The 26538-nt window shown below is 57.3% G+C and overlaps 8 protein-coding genes across 8 annotated transcripts; 3 read left to right on the top strand and 5 right to left on the bottom strand.

The window, feature by feature from the left end:
• Positions 1 to 572: 572 nt before the first annotated feature.
• On the bottom strand, positions 573 to 815 carry VTJ04DRAFT_7158 (uncharacterized protein; the record flags this gene model as incomplete). Its single annotated transcript, XM_069365454.1, has 1 exon — positions 573 to 815. One exon carries the CDS (start codon positions 813 to 815, stop codon positions 573 to 575), a length of 243 nt encoding a protein of 80 aa, XP_069216487.1.
• A 133-nt stretch (positions 816 to 948) lies between these two features.
• On the top strand, positions 949 to 1221 carry VTJ04DRAFT_7157 (uncharacterized protein; the record flags this gene model as incomplete). Its single annotated transcript, XM_069365453.1, has 1 exon — positions 949 to 1221. One exon carries the CDS (start codon positions 949 to 951, stop codon positions 1219 to 1221), a length of 273 nt encoding a protein of 90 aa, XP_069216486.1.
• A 248-nt stretch (positions 1222 to 1469) lies between these two features.
• Positions 1470 to 3912, bottom strand: VTJ04DRAFT_7156 (uncharacterized protein; the record flags this gene model as incomplete). Its single annotated transcript, XM_069365452.1, has 4 exons — positions 1470 to 1630; positions 1692 to 3285; positions 3349 to 3597; positions 3658 to 3912. 4 exons carry the CDS (start codon positions 3910 to 3912, stop codon positions 1470 to 1472), a joined length of 2259 nt encoding a protein of 752 aa, XP_069216485.1.
• Positions 3913 to 8969: 5057 nt separating this feature from the next.
• VTJ04DRAFT_7155 (uncharacterized protein) lies at positions 8970 to 11243 on the top strand (the record flags this gene model as incomplete). Its single annotated transcript, XM_069365451.1, has 3 exons — positions 8970 to 9469; positions 9565 to 9882; positions 9983 to 11243. 3 exons carry the CDS (start codon positions 8970 to 8972, stop codon positions 11241 to 11243), a joined length of 2079 nt encoding a protein of 692 aa, XP_069216484.1.
• Positions 11244 to 11991: 748 nt separating this feature from the next.
• Positions 11992 to 15082, bottom strand: VTJ04DRAFT_7154 (uncharacterized protein; the record flags this gene model as incomplete). Its single annotated transcript, XM_069365450.1, has 2 exons — positions 11992 to 14863; positions 14937 to 15082. The coding sequence occupies 2 exons, from the start codon at positions 15080 to 15082 to the stop codon at positions 11992 to 11994; spliced, it is 3018 nt and encodes a 1005-aa protein (XP_069216483.1).
• Positions 15083 to 16051: 969 nt separating this feature from the next.
• Positions 16052 to 19233, top strand: VTJ04DRAFT_7153 (uncharacterized protein; the record flags this gene model as incomplete). The annotated part of the gene is made up of 3 exons (XM_069365449.1): positions 16052 to 17795; positions 17857 to 19052; positions 19144 to 19233. The coding sequence occupies 3 exons, from the start codon at positions 16052 to 16054 to the stop codon at positions 19231 to 19233; spliced, it is 3030 nt and encodes a 1009-aa protein (XP_069216482.1).
• Positions 19234 to 20479: 1246 nt separating this feature from the next.
• VTJ04DRAFT_7152 (uncharacterized protein) lies at positions 20480 to 21976 on the bottom strand (the record flags this gene model as incomplete). The annotated part of the gene is made up of 1 exon (XM_069365448.1): positions 20480 to 21976. The coding sequence occupies one exon, from the start codon at positions 21974 to 21976 to the stop codon at positions 20480 to 20482; it is 1497 nt and encodes a 498-aa protein (XP_069216481.1).
• A 140-nt stretch (positions 21977 to 22116) lies between these two features.
• VTJ04DRAFT_7151 (uncharacterized protein) lies at positions 22117 to 23428 on the bottom strand (the record flags this gene model as incomplete). Its single annotated transcript, XM_069365447.1, has 3 exons — positions 22117 to 22145; positions 22971 to 23223; positions 23381 to 23428. The coding sequence occupies 3 exons, from the start codon at positions 23426 to 23428 to the stop codon at positions 22117 to 22119; spliced, it is 330 nt and encodes a 109-aa protein (XP_069216480.1).
• Positions 23429 to 26538: the final 3110 nt, after the last annotated feature.

Raw genomic sequence — 26538 nt, 5'->3', positions numbered from 1 at the left:
ACCAAACACAAGAGGTAATACTAATAGCAATAAAGAAAACAAAGGAAAAACGAAAAATCGTGGTACCAAAACAATCCCCAGAAAGCAAACAAAAAAAAAAAGACAAAAACAAAAAAAACTCAAAACCAACCCAAACAGCCCAACCCAACCCAACAACTGTCATCATCAAGCCCCACACCCCTCCAACCTCATCAAACAACAACCTAACAGAACCATTATCATGCCGATACCACCAGCAACCAACAACCACCGCTGCCGACCGACCAGCCCAACCAATGAAGAGAGAAGAGAGTAAAAGTAAGATGATGACCAACAAGGGAATAGTAATTCCAAAATTAATTCCCTCATTTTTGCCTCTTCCACCAACCCAACCAACCAACCCCTTTCCCCCAACCCAAAAATGAAACCAACTAAATCATCGATTAAGGATAGTAGTAAAGAGTAAAAAAAAGAATAGGTAGGTAGGAACGGTAGAGCACGACCGGAACCGTCGTCGTCGTTGTTGTGGTTGTGCCATGTCATCGTCGATCGATCAGATCAGTCGTCGTGGCGTGGTCGTCGTTTTGTTGTTGTTACTGTTTCGTTGTCCGCCCGTCCCATCCCATCCACATCCGTGTGTCGTACCAGGTAGGTAAGTAGGTAAAACTCGTCGTAGTTGTCGCCGTTCGCGCGTCTCGTCGTCGTCCCTCGTTCATCGGATAAACCGCCCCGTCAAACCCTACATCTCCTGCCTGCACCAAAACCTGATGATCCGGACCCAACCCAGCCGACAAACCATCCAACCACCACCACCCACCATTAAACCTCCCACACATACAATCAACCCTGCCGCAGCCTGCCTGCCATGCTCACGCGCCAGCGCGCTTATCCCCATTCCGTCACAACCCAACCGCCGGCGACATCGCCATAATCTGCCCATTCCTAGCCATCATCGCGGTCGTCGTCAACATGGTCGATCGTGCTGATGACGATCCCGATCGCGAGGCCGACAATGGGGCAGACAACCCCAACGGTGACGGCGACGAAGACGAAGATGAAGAAGACCCCTCTCTCCGCAACCTCACCCATCCCTCCTCATCCTGCTCCTCCTCCTTGTTCGTCGCAGCCGCCGAGGCCCGCTTCCGCAACCGCACCATCCGCATCCAACACAACCGCCAGCGGAACCGACGCATCCCGATACGGACCCTGCGACCTCGTTTCCTGACCGAGCACCACCAGTAGCGACAGCGGCGGGCACCTTCTTTCCCCATCGCCTTTGTGACAGCTTTTGCCGTTGTTGACGCCGCTTCCGATCCCGACGTCGACGACAAAGGAGAAGAAGAGGCAGCGGTCCAAGTTTGCTTCGTCTCCTGCCGCTGCCCCAGCGACTGCTGTTCCTGCGGGTGCGAAAATTCCGTTTCATCACCACGATGACGACACCGCTGGCCGCCATCGTGTTTCGCATTCGCTCGAAAGAAACCGGGCGCACACTACCACCCCTTCTTTCTCGCGAAGCGCTTGTTGAGCAGAGCGAGCACCTTGGGCACGTTGAACTGGACGTATTCAAGGTCGAGCTCGTCCTGGCCGTCCTTTTGCATCTCGAGCAGGTCGTCGAGCTTGAGGTCGAGTTCGAGGAGGCCGCGGTTGCGTCCTGATGGAAGGTTAGTCTTTTCTTTCACGACATTGATCAACTCGAGATTGACGGAACTTACCCTTGTAATGTAGCGAGATGACAAACGTCCCTGGCAGCGGGCTCGTAAAGTTAAAGTAGATGTTGGCACGACGGTTGTCGGGCACGTTGCTCTTCTGGATGACGCCCTCCTTCTCGAGCTGCTGGTGGGTGAACTTGTATGGACCCAAGACCTGGTGCTTCTGCTGCTTGCGGCGGTTACCCTCGCTCTGGCTGCGCACGTTGTGCAGATAACTCTTGTACGTCTCGAGCTGGCTGACCAGGTATGCGTTGTGGTCGCGGATGGTCTTGTACACCTCTTCGAGCTTCTGGGTCTCGGCGAGCACGGCGTCTTTGAGCGAGCCGAGATGCTGCAGCTCTTGCTCGACCTCGTCACGCAACAGGCTGAAGCCGTCGCTCTTGTCGATGACGCGGAGCTCCTGCAGTTGGCTCAGCAGCTCCATGGCGCGGATGCCTTTGCGGACCATGACGGCATCGTTCTTGGAGGTGGCGGCGGCGTCGGCAATGCGCTCGAGACGCAATGGGCGCTTGGCGACGGCGGAGGTGGCCGGGATGGTACGCAGGATCTGCACAAAGATGGACTTGGCTTCCATGAAGTAAACCTCCTCCTGCGTGATGTCGAGGGCGGCGGTCAAGTCGTCAATGGCAGTCTCCCACTTGCTGAACAGCGGCAGGGTGATAACGCGGTTTTCCTTGCGGGGAACCAGGGGCGGAGCCGGACCGAGCTCCGACATGATGATGGACAAGTGCGAGTTCTCGTCGCGGCACAGCTCGGCCGAGTGCTTCTCGATGAGGGCGTGCATGGCGTAGATTTCGTTCAGGGTGATGGACAGCTCGAGGTCCTTCTTGGAGAGGGCCACGTAGTTGTCCATCTCGAGGCTCTCATAGAAATCCTGCACCTCGCACAGGTCAAGCATGAACTTGTTGACGCGGTCCTTGTTCTGGTGGATGAAGGGCTGCAGCTTGGCCATGTAGGGCTCCTTGGAATACGAGGGCTTGTTGGCCAGGTTCTGCAGCATCTTTGCGATCAGGGTCAAGGTGCGACGCGGGCGCTCGGCAGGGGTGCCGTCGATGAGCATGTACGATTTGGGAGTGACGATGGCGGGGTTGATGAAACGCAGGAAGAAGAAACCACCGATCAGCGTGCAAATGGCCTGGTCGCTGGCATCTGGGTACTTGCGCTTGGCCAGGCTGCGAATCTGCTTGCAGATCCAGCGGATGCCGTAGGGGGCCTCCTCGAGACCCTCAATGATGGTGGTCAGGAAGCCGTTGGCGATCTCGGTAAGCATGGTGAGGCGGGGCTCGATGATGGCCTGGACCTGAGGGTTCTCGGCAGCCTGCTCCTGAGTGATGCCCCTGGGCAACGATGCTGGTAGGCTCCCAGTGTCCTGTTCAATCTGCTCAATCATACGCTCGTAGACCTTGAGAGGATTAATCTCGAGGTCCAGATCCTTGAGCTCAATGAGGCTGTTGATGCGCTCGGCGAGCACCGACTTAAGGAAGCTCTGACCGGGGCCTCTCCTGGTGTAAGTGGTCATCATGCGCGAGACGGGGGTGTTGGCGCGGAGGAGAGATGAGTATTCAGGGGTCGTGTCGAACTGGTATGTGAGGACAGACTGTGCGTGTGTGCGTTAGCAAGCGAACAACAAGAGGAGGCTATCACACGGGGAGAAACCCACCTGGAACATGGTCAGCAGCAAGTGCTCCTCGCGGCTCTCGTACTGGTTCCCGTAGATGGTGAACATGACGGTCTGGAGGAGCGAGTCGATCTCGGACATGTTGACGAGACGGCAGAGGTGGGCGATGTGACGGGGCTCCGACTGCAGCAGGAACATCAAGTTGCCGTACTTTTGCGTCTTGTCATCGTTGGGAAAGGTGCCCTCCTGCACCACTTCAGGGTCTTCTAGACGGCTGGCAACTTCATTTTGCTGGGAGGGGGGTTAATGCGCGTTCCATGTCGCGGAATGGGTGGGGGCCATGTCTCATACCTCTTCCAAGGCCATGCGGTTTTGGATCAAAAGGGCAATGCGCGAGTCGAGATAGCGCACGTCCTTTTCGAGGACGAAGTTCTTCTTGGACTGGGAAGAAATCTTTGCCTTGAGTTCTCGTAATGTCTTTTGAGCCTTGGCCAGGTCGTCTTCAATAACCAGATCGGTTTCGTTTGCCGACATGGACATGTAGAGAGCGGACATGGAGTACCGCTTGGATTGGCGGGCGGACCGCGAGCCGTCGTAGGACGACATGGTGTTCTGTCGGGATATGGGCTGGAAGGAGGACGAGGAGGCGGTTGAGGCTCGAGACGGGGTCTGTAACATGACAGACATGATTGCAGCGGGCGGCGCCGACGAGGGAGCCTAAACGATTGGAAATGCCGGGCTCGGGGCCTCTGGAAGAGGGCAGGGCGGCGAGGTGTCGGCACCCGCGACGCTATTCGGGTCGCAGGATGGTGGTTGTATCGGGGTTGGAAATGCGAACCGCACGCGACAAGTGATTGACGGGAGAAATCTGGAAGGGCTCCACGACGGGGGGGTCGAGAAGAGGGGAAGCAGAGAGCGCGATGCGCCAGGCTTCTCTCTTTCTTCTCTCTCAATCGCGATGACGGTCGCGGTTGACGACAAACGGGGGCTCGACGGCGGAGAAGGTCAAGGTAAAGGAGTGGAATCGACGCGAGCGCTCACGAGTTGAGAGGAGTGGGTGGGAATTGGGATGGTTCTTGGAAGGGCGAGGCTTTGTTCGCCGCCGTTGGTGCAGCGGTTCGCGGACTGGTTCGGCAAAGAAGGGTTTCCCGGTCGCAAGCGGGTGTGGGGCAGCCAGAAGCGCCACAAAGGGGGAATGGAGAGGAAGAGGGTCGAGCAAAATAGTAGTTAGTGTACGGAGTAGTTGGACAAGATAGAAGATGTTGAATGAGAACAGGGCGAACAAAGTAAAGAGAGGATGGTTAGTGTTTGTGGATGGAATTGGAATGCCGGAGGGGAGGAGATTCAGATTCGAGGGGTACCAGCGGCGACAGGAGTGTGCCTGGGACAGGGCAGGCGGTGTGTCGCGTTGGCTGCAGAGGAGCAATGCGATGAGGGAGTGGAGGGTGGAGGAGAAGGAGGGTCAATGTGAACACAATGGAGTGGATGGATGGAAGGGACCGACGTGGAGTGCGAAATCCAAAGCGCATGGGCTCGGCTGGCCGTCCAGGGGTCCAACGAGAGGACGGGGGGAGGAGGACGAGAGGAGAGGGGGGGGGTCCTCTCTCCAGCCTATCCTGGTCAGTTTTGGCCGGGTTGGGGGTGGATAAGAAATCGGGAAAAGAGTCGCACTGTGCAGGGGTGGTTAGAGGAAGACGAGGGCTGTTTGGAGCAGAAGACCGACACCAGACAGCTCTGTGGACAGACGCAAACAGCAGTGTCAGGGAAAAAAAATGAACAAAGCTGAGTGAGTGATGAGTGAGATGTAAAATCAAACAAGTTACGGTTTCAGCGTGTTTGCATCGAAAATTAAATCTCATTGTTTGTAGATTTGAGATTTTGCATCTTGTGCAACCATGAAAGTGAACCATCCTCGACCAAGTGAACATGCTGGATGTCCGCTGAGACTTGAAGCACCATCTCCGATAGTGACTGATAGATTTGTCACGGAGCTCACATGTCGAACCGAGCCCGCGGGGGGGAGCACCCAGACACTGGTGAGAACTGCCGACACTGAGAGGCCTCGTCTCGGTCATGCTGCTGTTACATCTGGAAATACAAGACAGGGAATATCTATATCAAAAGATACCTAGACATAGTGTAGCAAAGGACAACCTAGGGATGCCTCGGTATGCCCATAGTTTTGAGAGTGAACCGATGCCCCTCTGTTGTGTTGTCGGGCAAGGTTTCGGGTCCGGAACAACCAAGGTGAGAGCGAGGTGAGGAGTGTCCCCCCCAGTGCACGAAACTGTTTGCTCTGTCCCTGGGACCTGCATGCGACAGGGAGAAACAGAAACGGGGTTGGATGCCAAGCGGACGGTTCTGCGCTAGGGAAAAAAAGGGTGGAGAAACATGCGTGTTCCTGGCCAGTGAATGTTTTCAGGTCCTTTTTGGCTGTTGTTATCGATCCGGTCTCTGACTTCACACATGCACCAGGCGAACAAGTGAAGATTGAAAAAGTGAGTTAGTTGAGGGTGAAATTCACGTATAGGTTGCAGCCGCGGCATGCAACTCCCTTGTTTCATGCTTAACACGAGGTAGCCTTCGGGGACAATTCTCCTTTTTGAGAGCCTTGAGTGAGATCAGTGAGGTGATGAGCGATTGCACGGTTGCAGTGATTGGGAAATGGCAAATCTGTGTCCGGTTTGGATGGTGGACGGAGGACAGAGTGTGAGGCTTTCACTGGCTTCTGTTCCCCGTGCGTTGCTCCTCTCACTTCTCCTGAAACAGAGGCACACCAGCATTGGGTTACATCGGCGCGACGAGGGTGGATCCAACCATGAACCTTGAACAGTGTCGACTCTTGGCTGCACACGGTAGAGACCATCCATTCATCATCTATTTCCAATCCAAACACCAAATCCAAATCTCAAAGGGCTGGCGTTGACTTTTGACTTTGCCAAAGCAAACACCACAACCATGAACTGATCAACAATCAGACTTGACAACAATAGAACCACAATGCCTATCAAAATGCCATGCAAAGCAACCTCTTTTTATTGTCGCGTTTCATATTCATCTTGGATGGATTGCGCTCTCTGTCTCTGTACACTCTCTCAGCTGTCGGCCATCATTTACTTGCTCGCTCCGGCGTTCAACTCTGTCTCACACACCCGGTCGCTGTCCCCAGCACCATCATTTCCACTGCCGGATCAGCACTGAACCAGATGCCAGATGAGAAGCCATAGAACACCTTGGAACTGTCCGAGCTCAGCTAGTGTAGTGCAGCTTGCAGCCCTGCACCACCCCAGCCTGCAGCTGCTAGTCAACCCTCCCGGTCAGGCACCATCATCGGTCCTGTCCTCCACCAATCACTGCCGCTAAACACCCTCTCTTCTTGGCAGCCTTCCCGCAGCCGTGGTACACTTTGACAGCGGCAGCTCCCAGCTTACGGGTCCACAACATCCAGTCACCGTCTGCTCCGTCTGGGCGGTCTGCGTGTTGTTCATGTTGTGTCCTCCTTCCTGCTCCGTATGGAGTATGCAATGCACATGCACTCTTCACGTTGAAGACAGCAACGCGGGCTGGGCCGCAACTGAAGCCACCGCAACCGCCATCTGTCACCTGTCAGCGTCCCTCTTGTTAATGTAAGAGATGCTTCCTGTCTTGGGGCGCCAGCATAGATGGATATCAGCCCTCTGCCACCCTGGCTACAGGGAAGTGAACAAAGTGAATGAACAAACACGATTTGCACTCCACCATCCCGAACCCCCATCCCCATGTCTCTCTCGTTTGGTTTCTGATCGGCACTGTTCCTGGTGATGGCGGACCGACGGATGCCAATTTTGGAACATAAGAGCCCTTGCCAGTCCGGTTCGTGTGGGGGATCTGAGGACAAGGGCCGGCTTGTGTTGATGACCGACAGACTCGAATGACTTTGTCTACTTGACAGCATGCTGTGTTGTGTTCATCTCATCTTCTTTGGGCCTGCATACGGTTGGACAGAAGAAAAAACACCATGCAGGACCCTGGCAGGTTCTGGCTAAATAATCTCAGCTGGCCCCGTACGGCCGCAGCTGGGTGAGAAACATGTTCATTTGTGATACCATGCCCCTTGCTCCGTACATACATATGGCCTCAACCTGGACTCGGTGCTGCGAAAGCTGGGGAGGGTCCAGGAAGTGAAGCGGCCACAAGATGAACTCGTGGCTGACGCATTGAGGTTGAGATTTGGAACAGAAGCTGAGAAGTATAAGCTAGTTTTTGTTCTACTTAACAGCATTCCACAAATGGAACCACAGCAACACCCACCACCACATATGTGTACATACAATACATAAGTATTCGGCATCACCACTCATCCACACAACCAACCCGGCCCGACCCCTCAACCTTGTGTCCCTCCCGAGCACCCATCGGCTCAGAGCAGGCCAAGACGGGCTTCCCGACGGCTCCGCTCCCAGATCCGATCCGGCCTGGGCCCGGCTTGGCGCTTTCTTTGTCTGGGTCACCCGACATCCGGGTCTCCGCTCCGTCCTTCGGAGCCGCACCCTTTTCTCCACGTTCCCCTTTTTAGCTCTTTTCCGTCACGTCATTCGATGCTGGGCTTTGTCATCCATCCACCCATCCATCTCTTAGCCGCGCTTAACGACCAGATGCCGAGGCATATCGACGGGAGGTGTGGATACGGGGAACTTTCTACGCCTGGTTTTTCTTTTCTCCCTTGATCGGTTACTGTCATGTCGACGATGCTGAAAGAATGTCCTAGCATTGTTTCTTCTGGGAAGCAGGTGTAGTTAGCAGGTAGATATCGTCAGCTAGTATGGTAGGAACTCTGCACTCTTGAGATTGAATCATGGAACATCATGGACTTCGGTCACCACCATCATCGACCGCATTCCAGCATCATAACGCGGGGACGGCTGTAGGCTGTAGATAGTACCCCGGATTCTTTTTTTATCGCCTCTCCCCGCGTCTCTAATGTCCGTTCTCCACCCACGGCGTACTGGCTCCGTTCCTAGCACCGCGCTAGACTCCTCCTCCTCTTCCTCCTTGGGGTCCGAGAATCGTCGTCCATTTCGCCATGCTGCGAGGCGATATCGTGTAAATGAGTATCATGCAAAAAGGATGCTGAGTCTCATAAGTTCATGAGACGAATACGGGCTGCTGGATAACCACAGCAACTCGGTCTGTCATGCAACATGCTCCTCCGTCCTTCCTAACGTCCGAGTGCTCTGGTCGTTCTAGTACTTAGTCGTTGTTGTTGGTGGCAATGCTTGTGCTGCAAATTCCCCATCTTTCCCCCGGATACCATTACCGGCAGACCCGCCGGTTGCGTCGTTGGAGCTCGGCTGATAACTAATCAGCAACCAAGTGCTTGTTTTAACGGCCTGGACTCTGGCACGCTACCAGACTCCCTGCGGCTCCTCTGTTGAACTACCTACCTTATCCTAGGTTCCCCCTTCCCAGTTCTCATGGTTGTTATGTCCACGTTCACTTTCTTTTCATCTTTCTGTGCACTATCCATCACGACCGAACCACCGTGACATAGATTGCCTCGTGTTTTACTGAAGTAATTTATGCTGGGCACTCCTCATCCTATAGACCAGCAGCACACCAGGCTGCAAGAAAAAAAAAGCGAATCTTGCAAGCATCAGCTGCTTTGCATTTGTTAAGCCTTCAACATGCCATCCCCGGAAACAGACCTAGAAAAGCAGGCAGCAGCAGTGGTGGCAGAGACCAGCCACGAAGAGCATGCTTCCTCCTCCTCATCGGACGAGAAGACGGTACATGGATCCTCCTCCCCACAACCCGGCCACACACCCACCGCCCCGGCTTCGCGTCACTCCATAGCGTCAGACCTCATCTCAACGCTCGAAGAATACGAGTTTGGTAGGAATATCACGACGGTGGAGGACCTCGAGCATGAGCAGGAGCAGAGTACTGAGCTCGACGAGGACGACGATGATGATGATGATGGAACCAGCCGCAGCCACAGCAGTCACCACAGCAGTCATGACGACGACGATGATGACGATAACAGAGAGGGCGAGACACCAGGACAAAACATAGGACATAGCCTCGACCACGCAGCCACCCGCACGTCCATCGCGTCTGCGGCGTCGCGGCCGCCGGATTATGAGGTCCTCTTTGGGCCGGAGGATGCGGATAATCCCAAGAACTGGTCCGTCTTCTTTCCTTTTCCACCGGACATCTATCGTTGTCCTATTATAACAAAACAAACAAGCCCAACTGATTAACCAACCCGCTCCTCTTTAGGCCCCTCTTGTACCGCGCCTTCACCATCCTCTCCGTCTCCTACGCCACCTGGGTGGTGGTCCTCTATAGCACCAGCTACACGGCGACCATGGGGGAGATCATGGCCGAGTTTGGCATCGGCAGCCGCGCCGTCGCGACGCTGGGCCTGACGTCGTACCTGCTCGGCCTCGCGGCGGGGTGTGTCGTGGTGGCGCCGCTGAGCGAGGTGTATGGGCGGAAGATCGTGTATTTGGTGTGTTTGGCGGTGTTTATGGTGCTGATTGTGCCGTGCGCGCTGGCCAAGGGGCTGGGGGTGTTGGTCGGGGTGAGGTTTGTTGGGTGAGTTCGACCTGAGTCTGATTCTGCAAACTTTTCCCTCTCGATGTGTCTTTTTCCCCTTTATTCGGTCGACTATCCTGCTAACACCCTCCCCTGCCAGCGCCCTCTTCGGCTCCGCCCTCATCTCCAACAGTCCCGGCACCGTCGTCGACATCGCCACCCACGACTCCCTCGCCGCCTTCATGTCGTGGTACTCTATCGCGCCCATCAACGGGCCGGTCACGGGCCCGCTCATCGGCGGCTACGTCGGCGAGCGCCTCGGGTGGCGGTGGAACAACTGGCTATCCCTGATCCTCGCCGGCGCAGCCTTCGTCATGGTCTTCCTCTGCCGCGAGACCTACGCGCCCGCGCTCCTCCGGCGCAAAGCCGCCCTCCTGCGCCGCCAAACCGGCGACGCGCGGTGGTGGTCGCGCTTCGACCAGCGCGTCTCGACCCGCGCGCTGCTCCGCGCCAACCTCAGCCGGCCCTTCATCCTCGCCGCCACCGAGCCGATCCTGTGGTTCTTCAACCTCTGGCTCAGCATCGTCTACGGCATCCTCTACCTCTGCTTCGTCGCCTACCCCATCGTCTTTTCCACCCACCGCGGCTGGTCGCCCGCCAAAACGGGGCTCTCCTTCCTCGGCATCGGCGCCGGGACGCTGCTGGGCATCGCCCTCGAACCCGTCTGGCGCAGGCTCATCGCGGCGCACGCGAAAATCGACCCGCTGACCAACCGCCCCGCTCCGGAAAGCACCGCATTGGTGATGACCATCGGCGCGGTCCTCACCGCCGCGGGCCAGCTGGCCTTTTCCTGGACGTGTCTGCCCGCAGACAAAATCCCTGCCGTCGTCCCCATCGCCATGGGCCTCCCCTTCGGCATGGGCAACACCGTCTGCTTCGTCTACGGCTCGCACTACCTTGCCGGCGTGTACGGGTCGCAGCACGCGGCGTCGGCGGGCGCGGGCAACGCGGTGCTGCGCTCCGTGTTCGGCGCGGTGTTGCCGCTAGCGGGCACCGCCATGTACGAGAAACTGACCCCCCGCTGGGCGGGCACGTTGTTGGGCGGGATGGGGGTGGTGTTGATTGCTGTGCCGTGGGCGTTTTATCGGTACGGCGAGAAGATTCGGGAGAAGAGCCCGGTGGTGAGGAAGATGAGGGAGGAGATGGTGAGGCAGGAGAGGAGGGCGGCGAGGAGGAGGGAGAGGGAGAGGAGGGACCGGGACCGGGACCGGGAGGAGGAGAAGAGTGGGGTGGAGGAGACGAGGGAGGAGAGGGTTGAGGAGTTACCAGCAGGAGCAGCAGCGAGTGCCCGGCCTGCTGTTCAGCGGGGCGTGTCATCAAAAGGGAGGGAGGGAGATGATGTGAATGGGAGAGAATCGTAAGGGAGGCTATGATGGCATGTTGGAAGCAGAACAATAACGAGGGGAATATTCCCCGAGAAAGAAGAAAAGGGTCAATTGGATAATGCTATGGGCACTTATGGTTGGTAGGGTCTTGGAAAGAGGTTAGGAATGAGGTCAAAATGGACGACAAACCGGAAAACAGACTAGATCGAGATGATAATGATCATGATCATGATGAAAGGCATGGATGGCGTTCTGGTTGAGGTCTGGCGTTGCATGGTGATGACAATTGGGACGGCACTGGGGTATTGATGGGTCAGAATACCGAGGGACTTTTACGTATTGTTCATTCATATCGAAGCTTGGGGTATGATCGTCGGATTCTACGAGAGCGTCGGAAAAGTCGATGTTTCAAGCGAAAGTCTGGTTAGTCTAAGAATCGATCTATCCTCACATCGCTGCAGCAAAGGAGCAAGCATTCCTGTTTCATATTAGATGGATCTCTTATTATTTCCATCCCATGTTCAGGCAAGAAAAACGCCAGGAACCCAGCCACCTCCCAAGTAATCCTGATTGCTGCAGACGCGCTGGATCGCCTCATATGTCCAGTAGCTAGATAATCTACACACCTTCCATCCAGGTTGCTGGGCGTAACCATTCCAATTCCAGGGACTCAACTCCAAGGAGTTGATCCTTATTGCATGACGTACCACACCTTCCTCAAACACAAACCAACCCTTCCCATCAATCCCATCCCAGATGCCCTCCCATCCTACCTCACGCAACCTCAGGCCCCCGCCACAACCGCCAACCCCTCATAAATCATCCTCCTAACCTCATAAAACGTCGCCATCCCTCCAGCACCTCCTCTCCCGGCACCTCCAGCAAACCAAGGGAACCCGACATTCTCAATCTCGACTCGTCCTGCCGCCGTCTTGCGCACCGCCACCGTCCCGTCCACCACCAGCGTACCTTCCCCGCGGAACTCGGCCTTGTGGCCCGCTTTGAGCATCTCCCGGCGGAGATCCGCCAGGCGTAAATCGCCGACGTGTAAAGGTTGCGCGGCGGCGCGGACGGCGGAGGCGAGGGTCGGGGGCAGGACGTCGAGGGTGGGTGGTTGTGCCGCGGGGGATTTGGTGGTCGTGAGGGCTGTGGAGGTGGAAGTGGTGACGAGTGCGCCGTCTTGTTGGTTATTATTAGAGTCGAGTTTCTGGCGTTTGTTGGCCGCATCTTGGTCATTATCAGCAGCGTCCCCGCTGCCGCCTTCCGTGGCGGTGGAAGCGGTGCCGTCGCCTTGGATGGCAACCTGCCCTCCTGGCAGCAGCAGGCCCGTGACCGTGACGATCCCAAGGCCGCGAACGCTCTGCCATTTGAGACGCTTGACGAAGGAATCGGTGAGCTTGACGACCCAAGCGTTGGTGTCGACTGACGCGTCGATGGAGACTCCGATGGCCGGGGCAAAGACATCGGCGGCGGCGGTCTGATGGTTCGAGGACGAGTCGGAGGCGAGCTGCGCTCCCAATAGCTTGCGACAGTCGGCGGCCAGAGCCGTGGTCTCGTCCTCCGACCCGGCCACGAGGATCAGCTTGCGCGGCTGGATCAGGGGGATCAACATGGTCAGGCTGCGCTTGTCGTGCAGACCGCTGAAATCGACAAAGGCGATGCGGAAGTTGACGGTGACGGGCCGAGGGGTGATGACGAGCTTGGCGGGCCCGATCACAGACTCCTCTTCGTCTTCGAGCTCGTCCAGCTCGTCGCCCGAAGCGCCGCTGTCCGCGTGGGCCGAGGCGGTTTCGGGCTCGTCCGAGCTGGCGCGTCGGACCTGGGTGCGCTTGTTGGGTCCTGACGGACCTTTAACCGCGCCGACGTCGTCAAAGCGACGCTTCTTGCCCAAACCTTGCTCCTGCCGTGTCCCGTCCTGTTGCTGCCGGTCGTCCTGCTGCTCCGCGTCCTCGCGCTCCTCGGCCCGAAGGTAGTCCTCGGGCCGGATGAGCTCGCCGAACTCGTCGGCACGTCGGCGACGGATGACGACCGGGAACATGCGCTCGCGGCCCTTTTTGCCGCGGACGTCAAAGTCGTAGACACCCTTCTTTTTGAGCAGGATCATGACGCCCAAGTCCTCGTCCTTGAGCACCACCTTCTTGCGGCTGGCCTGTCCCATCGTAGTGGAGACGTTGAGCGCCTTGCCCTGCTGTTCCGTCTCGGACTCGTCCGACTCGGTTGTCGTCTCGGACGCGTCGTCAACCACGTCGGCCGACGACTCGAATGCGGCGGTGCCGCTGGTTTGCAATGTCGCTTGTAATTGACGCTGGGTGGCAAGCCACTGTTGGTAGACATCCAATTCACCACCCTCGAGGGCCTGGCGCGTCGCGTCGGCCAGGTCCAGCTCACGCCCACCCGCATACACCTGCTCAAACGTGTCGCCGCTGGTCGTCTCTTCCACGGCGACGCCATCCTTCCGCTCCTTCCACCACTCCCAGAGCGTGCGAGCAATGGACGGTCCCCGTCCGCGACTCGAGGCGCTCGGCTTCTCGGTCAGGATAACCAGGTTTCTCGCATCACCGGCGATTGCGTAGAGCACATCCCGCGAGAACCCCCACTCCATGCTGGCGTCGGTGGCCAGGATCACCCTGCCCTTGGGCTCGGTTGCCTCGGCTGCCTGTTGCAGAACTCGTTCGATCTGAGCCTTGCGCTCCAAGAGCCTCAGGTACTTGAAATCGAAGGGGCCCGCGTCCTTAGCCTTGGCGCCGGAGCCGGCTTGGCCCTGACGGGCACCGCCAGCGACGGCCTCGAACTCCCTCACGATGCTGTCATCCATCCACTCGAGCATGCTCCTCGCGTTGCGCATGGTGCTGCCGATGCTCCGGCCGGCCAGGTAAACGTTGGCCGACTTGAAAACTTCATTGTCGCGGGCGACCTCGGCGCGCCAAGCATGCTCAATAAGGTAAGCGAGCTCTAGGACGCGGGCACTCGAGTCGACGGGGATGAGCACGGTGCCGCCGCGGGAAATGCAGAGCTTTATGGACTCGAGCAGCTGCTCATCGCGGCGAGCACGTGGCAACGCAGTCTCGGGGGTTCGACTGCTGCACACGAGTGCCGTTGGCTTGCGCAGTTGCTCAATCACTTCAGCACCTCCGCCTCCACCCAGCCATGCGGCACCAGCAAAGACATTCTCGCGACCTTGGTTCCAGTCGACCGCGTAGACGATAGACTCAAGTCCATGTTGGATGTGCCAAATAGTTCCACCCAGTGTATGACCCGAGTTGTATGCGGTAATGGTGAGGCCATTGAGGGGCGGCGAGAAGGGTGATGGTAGTGGCTGGTGTGGTTGGGAATACTTGAGCGGTTGAATGAGTGAGAAGTATCGGGCAATCTCCTCGTGGGTTGGTGGCTGCAACAGCAGGTTGTTGGCGGCCGTCGGGGCTTGGGCATATGTGAAAGACGCCTCGGCGATGGAGGCTGGAGGGATGGTAGTAGCGGCGAGAGGGGTGGAAGCGTAGAGGTCCTGAGTCAAGGTGCGGCCGAGGTCGACGACGGGACGGGTGGCATAGACTGGGATTCTCGTGAAGAGGGGGAAGTGTTTGCAGCAATGGGCGTAGGCGCCGAGATGGCTGACGGTGGCATGGGTGAGGAGAATGAGCGAGAGAGTTGGGATTTGTCTGTGGATGGGCATTCGGTCAGAATCTGGTCAAGCGATGGAAAGCCATCCGAGGTCTTTGACAGTATACGCACTTTTCCAGCTCGCGCAACATTTCCACGTCAAAGGACTCGTCCCAGCCGACGTCTACGAGGATCTTGACGCCGCCATCGAGCTCCAATAGCGATTGCGAAGCAGGCGACTCGCTGAGAGCGCCCAGCAAAGGGCGAAAGGTGAACATGGTGCTCTTGTCGCGGAGACTACCGGCAGGAATTCATGTTTTCTCGAAACTTGTTTTTCGGTGGCCTGGCTCGTGCTTGTTTATATTGGCTGTAGAATTGAGTACGTATTTCTCGATGCGCAAGTGCGCTGGTGGTGGTGATGATGAAAGAAAGAAGGTTGGTCGCGCTGTGTCGCGTCGCCGTTTGGATGCAGGTTCCAGGTTGAGATTGTACAGTAACGGTTTTCGTTCGTATTGGATGCCCGTATGTTACAGCTCAGGCTCATCTCTTGGGCGGTGTGAGGCGGCAGATCGATTGCCAGGCGATTGTCCAATCAGATGCAGGCCCATGTCTTGTCCCGCAGCCCCTGGCGGCCCACCTTTGTGGGCCCACCTTCTATCAAGCCCCACACAAGCTCGGCCCACCTCAACCCGCCGGGAAAAAAAAGAGGACAGGCTGGAAACTCTGGCCTTCAGGGTGTTCAGGGTTCGCTGTGGGTGTTGCCGATTGGCGGGGACCCCACTGAGGAGCAACCTCACCACCAGCAACAGCAGTGGAGGTTGGGTGAAGACAACACCTAACCTCTAACATCACCTAACTCCCGTCCCGTCCCGTCAGGTCCTGGCTCCAAGTCCATATCTCGGTCACGTCGAGTCCAGGAAGCGTAACACCAGCCTGTCCCCTCCAGATCCACGAGCCCCATTCAGAACTCCCTGTCAGGGACACACAGTTCTATTCCCCTCTTCGTCCTGCAAAAGGGTCTCCGATTATGCGCCAGGACTTCCTCGACTGCAGACTCGTGGATGACAGACGGTGACAGTTGAAGTCAATCTCATGCTTCGAAGACATCCACATCAAGTTACAAAGTCCTAGCGACCCTCAACCCTACCCCGCCCTGATCCAGCCACGACGACACCAGACGAGACGAGACGAGACGACAGAATACAAGTAGAGGACAGATACTCGCCATACACAAAAACACCACAACCATGGCCGACTACTCCATGTACCATGCCCTTGGCCAGGGCGAGGTCCTCGATCCAAACGACCCCAGGCGCACCACCCAGCCTGCCCCTCCTCAGTTTAACCCTCCTGTTGCTCCCAATCCCTACCAGCCTGCTGCTCAACAGCCATACTATGGCGCCCCGCCTCCCGGCCCCTCTCCTCCACCACCAACCCCGGGCTACGGCCCTCCCCAGCCCGCCGACGATGGTGGTCTCGCTGCTCAGATGGGCGCCATGAGTCTCGGCCCTGATGCCTCCCATCCCGCCGGTACCGTCCGGAAGAAGAAGAAGGATCGCCATGCCTATCACAACGTCGAGGCCCCTGCCGGCTCTTCCCAGGCCTTCAACGGCATGCCAGGGCCCGCTCCTCCCGGCCCCTCCTATCTGGCCTCCCCCGGTCTCGTTCCCCCTCCGTCCGCCGGCTTCCCGACCCCGACGACCCCGGGCTTCGTCCCTGCTCCAACCTCCCCGGCCGACTTCGCCGCCGCTCCCTCCCCGGCCGCCGTCGCCCCAGTCGCCCCGGCCGGCCAGGCCCGTGTGTCGCCCGACGAAATGCCCAGCGTGCCGCTCTCGCGCGACTCGGTCCAACCCTACTACCTCACCAACGTCTACCCGACCTTCGAACGCCTCGTCCCCCCGCCTGCCGCCATCTCCTTCGTTGCCTTTGACCAGGGCAACGCCTCGCCCAAGTTTGCTCGCCTTACCTTCAACAACATCCCTGCCACCGATGCCGGGCTCAAGTCCACCGGCCTTCCTCTCGGCCTCGTCCTGCAACCCCTGGCCCCGCTACAGGCCGGCGAGAGCGAGATTCCCGTCCTCGACTTTGGCGATCAAGGTCCGCCGCGTTGCCACCGCTGCCGTGCCTACATCAACCCCTTCATGATGTTCCGCTCTGGTGGCAACAAGTTCGTCTGCAACCTGTGCGGCTACCCCAACGACACCCCGCCCGAGTACTTCTGCGCCACCAGTCCCCAAGGCGTTCGCGTCGACCGCGACCAGCGGCCCGAGCTGACCCGCGGTACCGTCGAGTTCATCGTGCCCAAGGAGTACTGGACCCGCGAGCCTGTCCCCATGCGCTACCTGTTCTTGATCGATGTCACCCAGGAGGCCTACAACAAGGGCTTCCTCGAGGCATTTTGCGACGGCATCCTGCGCGCCCTGTACGGCGGCGACGGCGAAGACGGCGATGCTGACAAGGACGAGAAGGGCGAGGTGAAGCGCAGGATACCCAACGGCGCCAAGGTCGGCTTCATCAGCTTCGACCGCGAAATCCACTTCTACAACGTCAGCCCGAACCTCGAGCAGGCGCAGATGTTGATCATGCCCGACATTGAGGATCCCTTCGTGCCGCTGAGCGATGGCCTCTTTGTCGATCCCTACGAGTCCAAGGCCGTCATCACCTCCCTCCTGACCCGCCTGCCGCAAATGTTCTCCACCATCAAGAACCCCGAGCCTGCCTTGTTGTCGACCCTGAACGCTGCCCTCTCGGCCCTCGAGAAGACGGGTGGCAAGATCTTCTGCTCGCTATCGGCCCTCCCTACCTGGGGTCCCGGCCGTCTGTTCATGCGCGACGACGGAAAGCACCCTGGTGGTGAGCCGGACAAGAAGCTGTTTAGCACCGAGCACCCTGCTTGGCGCAAGGTTGCCGAGAAGATGGTCGCGGCCGGTGTCGGTATCGACTACTTCCTCGCTGCGCCCTCGGGCGGTTACCTGGATATCGCTACTGTCGGTGAGTGCGCCAACCTCTACACATCTGTATCTCCTTTTTCATTGCTCTAACTTCTCTCCAGGCTATGTGTCGGCAACGACCGGCGGCGAGAGCTTTTATTATCCCAACTTTATTGCCCAGCGCGACAGCACGAAGCTGATGCTCGAAATCAAGCATGCCGTGACGCGCGATACGGGTTACCAGGGCCTCATGAAGGTGCGCTGCTCCAACGGCCTGCAGGTGGCGGCCTACCACGGCAACTTTGTCCAGCACACCTTCGGCGCCGACCTCGAGCTTGGCGTCATCGACGCCGACAAGGCCATAAGCGTAGCCTTCACCTACGACGGCAAGCTCGACAGCAAGCTCGACGCCCACTTCCAGGCTGCCCTGCTCTATACCTCGGCGTCGGGCCAGCGCCGCGTCCGCTGCATCAACGTCATCGCCGGCGTCAGCGACAACGCGCGCGAGAGCATCAAGTTCATCGACCAGGACGCCGTCTGCACGGTGCTTGCCAAAGAAGCCGCCACCAAGATTGCCACCACCTCGACCAGCCTCAAGGACGTGCGCCTCAGCCTGACCGAAAAGACCATCGACGTGCTGGCCAACTACCGCAAGCATTTCCTGTCGCAGGCCCACCCGCCAAGCCAGCTGGTCATGCCCGAACGCCTCAAGGAGTTCGCCATGTACACGCTCGCGATGATCAAATGCCGCGCCTTCAAGGGCGGCGTCGAAACCACGGACCGGCGCGTCACCGAGATGCGCGCCATCCGCACCATGGGCCCGCTCGAGCTGAGCCTGTACCTCTACCCGCGCATCATCCCCATCCACAACCTCCAGCCCGAGGACGGCTTCCCGGACCCGGCCGCGGGCGGACACCTGCGCATGCCGCCGGCCATGCGCGCCTCGTTCGCCCGCGTCGAGCCAGGCGGTGTGTACCTGGTGGACAACGGGCAGCAGACGCTGCTATGGATGCACGCGCAGACGTCGCCGAACCTCATCGCGGACCTGTTCGGCGAGGACAAGACGTCCCTGCAGAGCCTGGACCCGTACACGTCGACGCTGCCCGTGCTGCAGACGCACCTGAACGCGCAGGTGCGCAACATTGTCGAGTTTTTGCGCACACTGCGCGGGTCCAAGGGGTTGACGATCCAGCTGGCACGCCAGGGGATCGACGGCGCCGAGTACGAGTTTGCGCGCATGCTGGTCGAGGACAGGAACAACGAGGCCCAGAGCTACGTCGATTGGCTGGTGCACGTGCATAAGGGGGTCCAGTTGGAGGTGAGCCCGCATTCTCCCCTTCGTTAAAGTGATTTATATATATCAAAGTGTGTGTGTTTGTGCTGATGAATGATGCTTTTCTGCTACACAGCTTGCCGGACAGAGGAAACGCGAGGACACGGGCGACTCGGCCGGGTCCGGGCTGGCGGGGTTTTCGGGGTTGAGGCCGTCGTATTGGTAAGAAGGTAAAACGGTTATGCCGGAGTTTTTGGAGACACTACTAGGCGGGACGTAGGACGGAAGTATGTATGTATGGATGATGGACAGCAACGGAGGGGTATTAAGTTGGTTCGTGGTAGTTAGGAGGGGAAAAGGAGAGCGAGGAAATGGGGGAGGAGGTGGTAAGTAGGTACTGAGCGGGAAGTCAAGAGATGGAGATGGAGAGATGGACTGAGGAGGATGGGGGATGAGGTTCAGTTCAGTCGTATATCGGTTACCTGAGCTACCTATCTGAGCTGAGGTAGGTGGTAGTAAGTACCTAGGTACCTGGCTTTTACGTTTCCGCTACTACGGGCGTTGGAGAGAGAGAGATGTGCATATCGGTCGCTTTCGTGTGCATGGATAGGTATGGAGAGAAAGAGAGAGAAAAAGATATTGAACATGTTGCTGGATTCTCTTGCTGAAGCTTAAGGAGCAGGAGGAATCTGGTGGCCGTGCTGCTGCTGTCGCTCTCCTTGAAGGACTCCCTCGGTCCTCCGTATGCACGAGTAACTCAGGTACCTGATCTGATGTACAGTACATCATCCAAGCTGTATTAATGGTTCTCTGTGACGATCTCTCGATCCCGACTGAAATATCGATGACCGACCCTTTGAAGAACGGTTGTTTCTCCAAGGGAACGGTTTAAAAAACCACGAACTTGTAAGCACTACCTAATATGTCCGCATCTCTCTTCTTCGGAAAAGAGCTAACTAAGCTACCATCTAACAGCATGACCTAGAACGCGACATGACCTCACCATGCCTTTCTCACCCCCCAGCCGAGCCCAACCAACAGCCAGTCCTAACCCACCCGGCCGACCTGACCCCATCCCCACCAGTAGTACATTGATGACACCGCAAGACGAGAACGACAATGGCAATGATGAGTATGATGACTCCGCTAGGGAGGAAATTCCTAGGTAACTATCACTTGCCCACCCGAAAAACACAAACAAGCAAAGCACAAACACCCCAACGCCCAGTCCGCTATGCAGTCAGCCATGATTTCATGCCCATCCCATCCCGTCCCTGTCCCGTTTCAATCCAGTCCTGATGATGATGATGATGATGATGCCTATGCCACATCTCCTCCTTTTCTTGCCTCTCCAACAGACCTAAGCAACCACACCTCTAGGTAGCGAAATAAATCCTACGCCTCAACACAGACACACGCCCCCAACTCCGTTTCTATCTCCCGAGGCAAAGAAACCCAACAAGTTAAAACTCCTAAAAGAAATTCTTGTTCAAAGCCCCGATAGCCCTCGCATCCTCCCCGCCGACCCTGGCCACCGCCGCCGCCGCCACCGCGCCAAGAATAGACGACGGCCCCGGGCCGGGAGAGTTGCCTCCGCTGCTCCCAACAGTCCCTGCGCTGGCCGGGTTCGCGCTGCTCGGCTCCGATGCCGTCGCCGTGGCAGTAGTGCTCGTGGGAGGATGCAAAAGCAGCGCGGACAACGAGGGCCTCGTGCTTGCCGACGATGTTTGCGACTCGGACCTGCTTCCCGGCACTTCCGTAGCGCTACGCGGGGGCGAAGCCGTCGGGCTGACCGGTCCCGGACCGTAGGCGCTGCTGGTCGGGGGAGGCAGGGTCGGCGGTGGGAGTTGGTGATAGGGCGACGGTAGTTCGCGCGGAGAAGACCGTGGGCTGCGGTGGCCGTTATGGTATTGCTGTTGTTGCTGCTGTTGTTGTGCGCCGGCGTCGATAGGTGCGAGACGAGGCTCCATATGCACGGCTTCCCTTGATTGAGCCTGTTGCGGTTGAGAACGGGGCGAGTCCTGCACGGCGAGGCGCGGGGGCGGGAGAGGTGGCGGGCTGCGCTGGTTCTGTGAATACGGCTGAGGGAGCGCCTTGGGCGGCACGGGAGCAGGCAGTTGCGGATGAGCCGGCGGTGGCGGCGGAGGAAGGGCAGGACGCTCATACTGCGGAGGCTGAGAGTAGTGCTGGGAGGGGTGAGGAGGGTAATGATGATACGAGTGCGGAGGTGGCGGCCCTTGGTTATACGGCGGGTAAGGATGGCCTGGGGCGTAAGGAGGCGTGCCCACTGGTGACGGCGGCCACCCGTAGCTCGGATGCGGATACGGCGACGGAAATGGGTGGGGAGGAGGTACATGGTTGTGATAATAATGCGGCTGGCTGGCCGGCGCCCTCGATGAGTTGGTCTCGGCGAGGCTCGACTCGGGATACATGCCTTTCGCGGGGATGATGTGGCGGAGGGCTGGGTCGTTGGTCGGCTGCATCAAGTCGAGAGGCCCGCGAGCGTAGTATGCGATCAGGTGAAGGTGTTGGCCGGCCGAATTGGTGATGCTGAAGGACTGCTTGGTCAGGCCGTCAGGCTTGTACCGGTATCCATCAGGCTCGCCGTCGTCGTGGTCCTCATCACTACCGCGACCCGAGTCTGGAGTCTTCCCTGCGCCTCTCCTCCCACCGCCAAACGCGTTCCCCCTCTTTCCTTCCATCTCCCGATATGTCAAGAAGCTGCCGGACACGCGGCTGGCGCTCCATGACTTGCCATCGGTCCATCTCCGCATGCCGGCTTCCCTCTCATCCCAGACGAAGACGGATCCCGATCGAATGGCTTGGCGCTCCTTCTCTGATAGCCTCCGCTGTACCCTCGGAAGAAGACCCAGGCGGCAGGCTTCGAAGAGCTTGATGGCGTCGGCGGGTGACCGCACGGCGCCATAGTAAGTTTCCATCATGAGCGGCGCACGCCGTGAGTCTTCCATGGTTGGACGTGTCATTGCTGCCGGGATCGACGTCGCTTGCTTCCTTCCCCCCTTGGCTAATCAAGACCCGACATGCGCTGCAGCAATACCGAGTTTCTAGAAGGTTGGGTCCCCAGACAGATTGAGACTTAGATAAAGAGTCACCAGAGGTTGATCAGGAACAAGTGCACTATCATCGAGTCAGTAAAAGAAAATCCTTGGAACAGTTAAAAGGCAGACACAAAAGCATAAAAAGAAAGCCGTCTTGGATGAAAACAGGGGAAACCCGAGGCGTCGTAATGGCGCTGTGCAAGTGGCAACTCCACCGCTTGGCAAGGAACGTTGATCAACGGGGCGAACAAGGAGGAAAGGAGTTCACTTCTGGAATGGGTCGACAGAGCTTGTTCCCCGAGACCGAAGGAGATCCATCCATGAGCAGAGCCACGACCAGCGAAGCGCCTTGGAGGGTCCCTGGCGAGCGGAGCTGTAACCGCGGTGGTTCCAGGATAGACAGCGTCCACGTAACGCAGCGGGCGTACGAGACGTGCATGGTTACAGCAGCACGGGCTTGGTGGAGTCAAACCTCAGACCAAGCGGGCGTTGGGACCCCTTGACACAAAAGGCTTGTTTGCTTGTGCTGTGGTGGACATGATTTCCGGATGCCTTGCGGGGATCCGCCGGGGAACTGCTGGAGCGCGGCTCCGCCACTGTCTCTGGAGCACGGCAGTGCTACCGGCAAAGGAAGCTTGTTGCGGTGGTGTTGCCAGGTTTGTTGTCGGTCATGATGCCAGAGAGCGTCGGATATCCACTTGTTCGGGGCGGCCGTGATTCGAGCAAAGGGCCCAAATCAGCCGAGGACCAGGCCACTCGGCAGAGGGGAGGTGGTGTTGGTTATGGCTTGTTTGATGCGGGATGGGACCTGAAGGGCAAGTCGTGTTTTGATTCGAGGGGTGTTGGTCGAGGCAAACAAACAGTTCAAGATAACGAGCAGACAAAATCAACAAAACACACTTACCGAGTTGACCGAGGCTTGTGGCGGTGGTGGACGAGGTTGAGATCGAGGTTGATTTTGGATGTTTGCCGTGAGTCGTCGTGGATTGGGTTGGGTTTCTTGAGGCTGTTGGCGAGATGATGACGTGTGGCAGCTTGCTTTGTGCGGTTTCTGCACTTCTTCGTCTTGTGAAAATCGCAGTGATGATGGCGATCGGCAGAAGTTTCCTGGAATCGGGATCGACAGGAATGGCGTTCGTTTGGATCTGTTTGGGCGTCTTAAAAAAGTGTCATCAGGGGGTGTGAAGGGGTGGGAATGGGGGTTGCTTTGGTTTTAAAAACACAAGTCAGTCAGTGAGTGAGTGGTGGTCCAGATTTCCTATTGCGAGAGAAGCATTAACGTTAACGGCAAGTTGAGTTTGGCGGGCGGCTGACAGAGTGGGGCCCGCATCCCTGGAAGCCCTGGGAATCGCCTGCATCCATGGATGTCGATGACGCTGCAGCCACGACAAGCCAAGCCTCCAGGATCGGGCTGGATTTGCCTCGGAATGTGACGTGACGGTCCAAGTACGTTACCATACACCCCCGGTCTCCACTGCCAGCCAGCTGGTACGGGGCGTTTGCATTACACGTATCGTATTGAAATACGGTACCGGATCCGTCCTCTCCTCTCCACTCGGCAGCTGCCTGGAACAAGTGCTGAGTGTTTGCTCACAACTGTCAGAAGTTTAAAATACAAAATCCATTTCTGGTTCATCTCATCTCAATCAAGGCCCGAGTTGAAACCGATGACCGATGACCTCCAGGACCGCCGCCCGTCACCTCCAACGTCGTCGTATCGGCCATGTCACTTTCATAAACCACAGTTGATGCAGGTGACGCTGGATGGAAACACGGCGAACCCACACTGCATCAAACTGTGGACCGGACCAGCACAACCAGGACAGTCAATGGCCAGCCCGGAACTCGCCCGAGAGCCCGGAGGATTGGTAAGCAGAGCATTGATTTCTTGTCATCGTTTCTAACACACCCAACCGAGCAACCAAGCCCGGGGTTTTTGTCTCTTTTTCCGTACACCCCCCTCAAAATAGGGAAGAGGGAGCAGAGGCCAAGCAGGGCCAAGCAAGGCCAAGAGGGCCAAGCAGGCCAAGCATCGTCGCGTGCGGAATCTCGGAGAGGGGGCAAAATTAACCTTTTTTTTTATTTTCACTCTCTCGAATCTCGGGGGGTGTGACACTCCAACGTCTTGTCATTCTCGCAACGGCAGCCCGTCTGCAGACAAAGCAACCTCCACCACAGCACAGCACAGCATAGCACGGGACCGTGACATTGCACAAGTGAACACCAACACCAACAGACAGCCGACGTTACCAACCTGCCCTGATTCCACTTGTTGTCTTCACCAACACAAAACACAAGACACACAACCGCTCTGAACCGGAAGTCGGGCGGCTATCGGCCCTTGCTGTCAGTCTGGCATCATCGGCGCGTCTCTCGGCGTCTCGCCGCTGGTTTGGTCTCTGATCTAACCTTACACTAGCGTCGGGAGGCCGCATACCCTTCACATGTTACCATGTCAGGGTCCATCTTTGCATACCGTACTAATTCAGATAGTAATACTACTCCGTATAGGTAAGGTCGTCATCCGTCTTGTCACTTTGCACTCATCCAAGACACGGCGAGATGCTCCTGGGTTTGGCGAGTTCATGTCTGCAACTTCCAGACAACCCGGGTATCAAGCACGATCTTACTGCTAGTAGGCACCGAATAATGCATGGAGCTTATGTTTGGACCCCAAGTTGTGTCCAGGCACAGCCGGCTTTTGTCCGTGCTGCAGCACCGGCACGAACCCGACATCGAGGACGAATCCAAGAGTGCATGAAAGGCGGGGTCCAAGGTTGAAGGATGGAGGCTTTGCTCCAACCGTCCAGTCCACGACGAGAACCAGGCTCATGAATGGAGGGATCCCGAGAAGCAGGCAGTTCATTTGGGGGCGCAAAGCTCCAGATAACCCAGATCCTATCACTATACCTTACCTGTCCTGCCTAGATTCCTGCTCAACCACTCATTCACTTCCATCCCACTTCGTCTGTCTGCTTCATACGTAGGTATGGACTTACGTACTTGTGCTCTTCCTCATCCCTCATCTTTCTCATCACTGCGCAATCCAAATCCTTCAACTTGTTGGACCACATCCGTCCAGATGCATTCCCCCCTCCTGCTTACTTACCCCACTGCAACCTCGTCCACCCAACAGGATTCCAGCCATGGCCCAATCCCATCGAATAAGGATTTCAAGCTTATTTTTACCGCGGCCGTCCCTCGGGCACGCTAGCGCACATTTGCCATGTCTTGTCGTCTTTTTGGGACCGTGCTGCACTTGTTGGAGGGGTGTGTTACGTCCGTCATCAGTCATCCGCTTTCTTCACCACACCTTCATTCAGAGAGTCAAACACGAATTCCAGGCTCACACCTCACACCCCCTTGGATGCGTACGTAACGCTTGGCCAACGCACCACATCTCCCCGATCATCCAAGGCCAAGGCCAACCTCCGAGCCCCGCGACCGTCCGAGCGAGCATGTTTTCTGCTAGGCTTTTGTCCATCAGTTGCTTCATCAGGTAGCTTCTTGCCCCATGCCTGTTCCAGGCAAGTCGCCCGCCTGCTGTTGCTCTTCTCCACTACACACCGCGCTCACATTCTGCCGGGCAACCTTGAGTGGTGAGATTTCACGTGTTGGAGGGTGACACTTAGGGAGGGGGCCCAGACAACAAACGGTTGCGGGATACGATAGGATGGGTTCGTTTTGCATCAGACGGGGCATGTCATCGGATCATTGTCAAAAATGTCATGGTCCTTCCTCCCTTCCAACAACCTCGCCTGTGTCAGAGAACCATGTAGTGTAATGCAGCTTTTGGTCTGTTCAGCAGTTGTGGTAGCTGACTATGCCGACGAAATAGGTATGTACTTACCTAACGTACAAGTTGGTGTGCGCTGCTTGGGTAATAGTTAGTGGGCCGGACTCTCGGAGATAAGCTTCGCGCTTTGTGCTGCAAGCCTCCTGTCCGTTCCCCAGGACCGAAGGCGAAGGACGGTACGACGCTGGACGGAATGATGCCGGCGAAATGGTGAAGAGAACACCTTGGAATGACAAGCACAGCACTTTTGGAAATCCCGATCAGCAACCACATCGAAGTCGATTTCGAGAAGAGAAATTACAGGGCTGTGGTGTAAGCATCTCTGGTTCTGCAGTTCTTCACCTTGTGGTTATGTCCGACGGATTGCCCAAGACAGCACAATGTTAACGCTAGGAGCGGTGGGGACAGCGGAAGAATTCCGACCGACGGTGGGGTCGCCTTACTCATCGCCAACCACTCCAGGGCTCACTCCAAGACATGGACGTTTTTGAGTCCTTGAATGCGTGAGGCTCTACACTACTCATAGTGTACACAACACTACAGACAAGCAGATGTTTCCATAATCTGCCTCACCGCAGATCTGCACAAGCAACTACCTAAGTATGCGATACAACTGGAGGCGTGAGAAATTAAATAGCTATTGATGCCTACAATATGCCTTGGACACAGTTCTGAG

This window comes from Mycothermus thermophilus (assembly GCF_041956435.1).
Source record: "Mycothermus thermophilus strain CBS 625.91 unplaced genomic scaffold VTJ04scaffold_5, whole genome shotgun sequence".
In the NCBI taxonomy this organism is placed as follows: domain Eukaryota; kingdom Fungi; phylum Ascomycota; class Sordariomycetes; order Sordariales; family Chaetomiaceae; genus Mycothermus; species Mycothermus thermophilus.
Note: the sequence above shows the minus strand (reverse complement) of the source record. Positions and strands in the feature narration are given on the sequence as shown.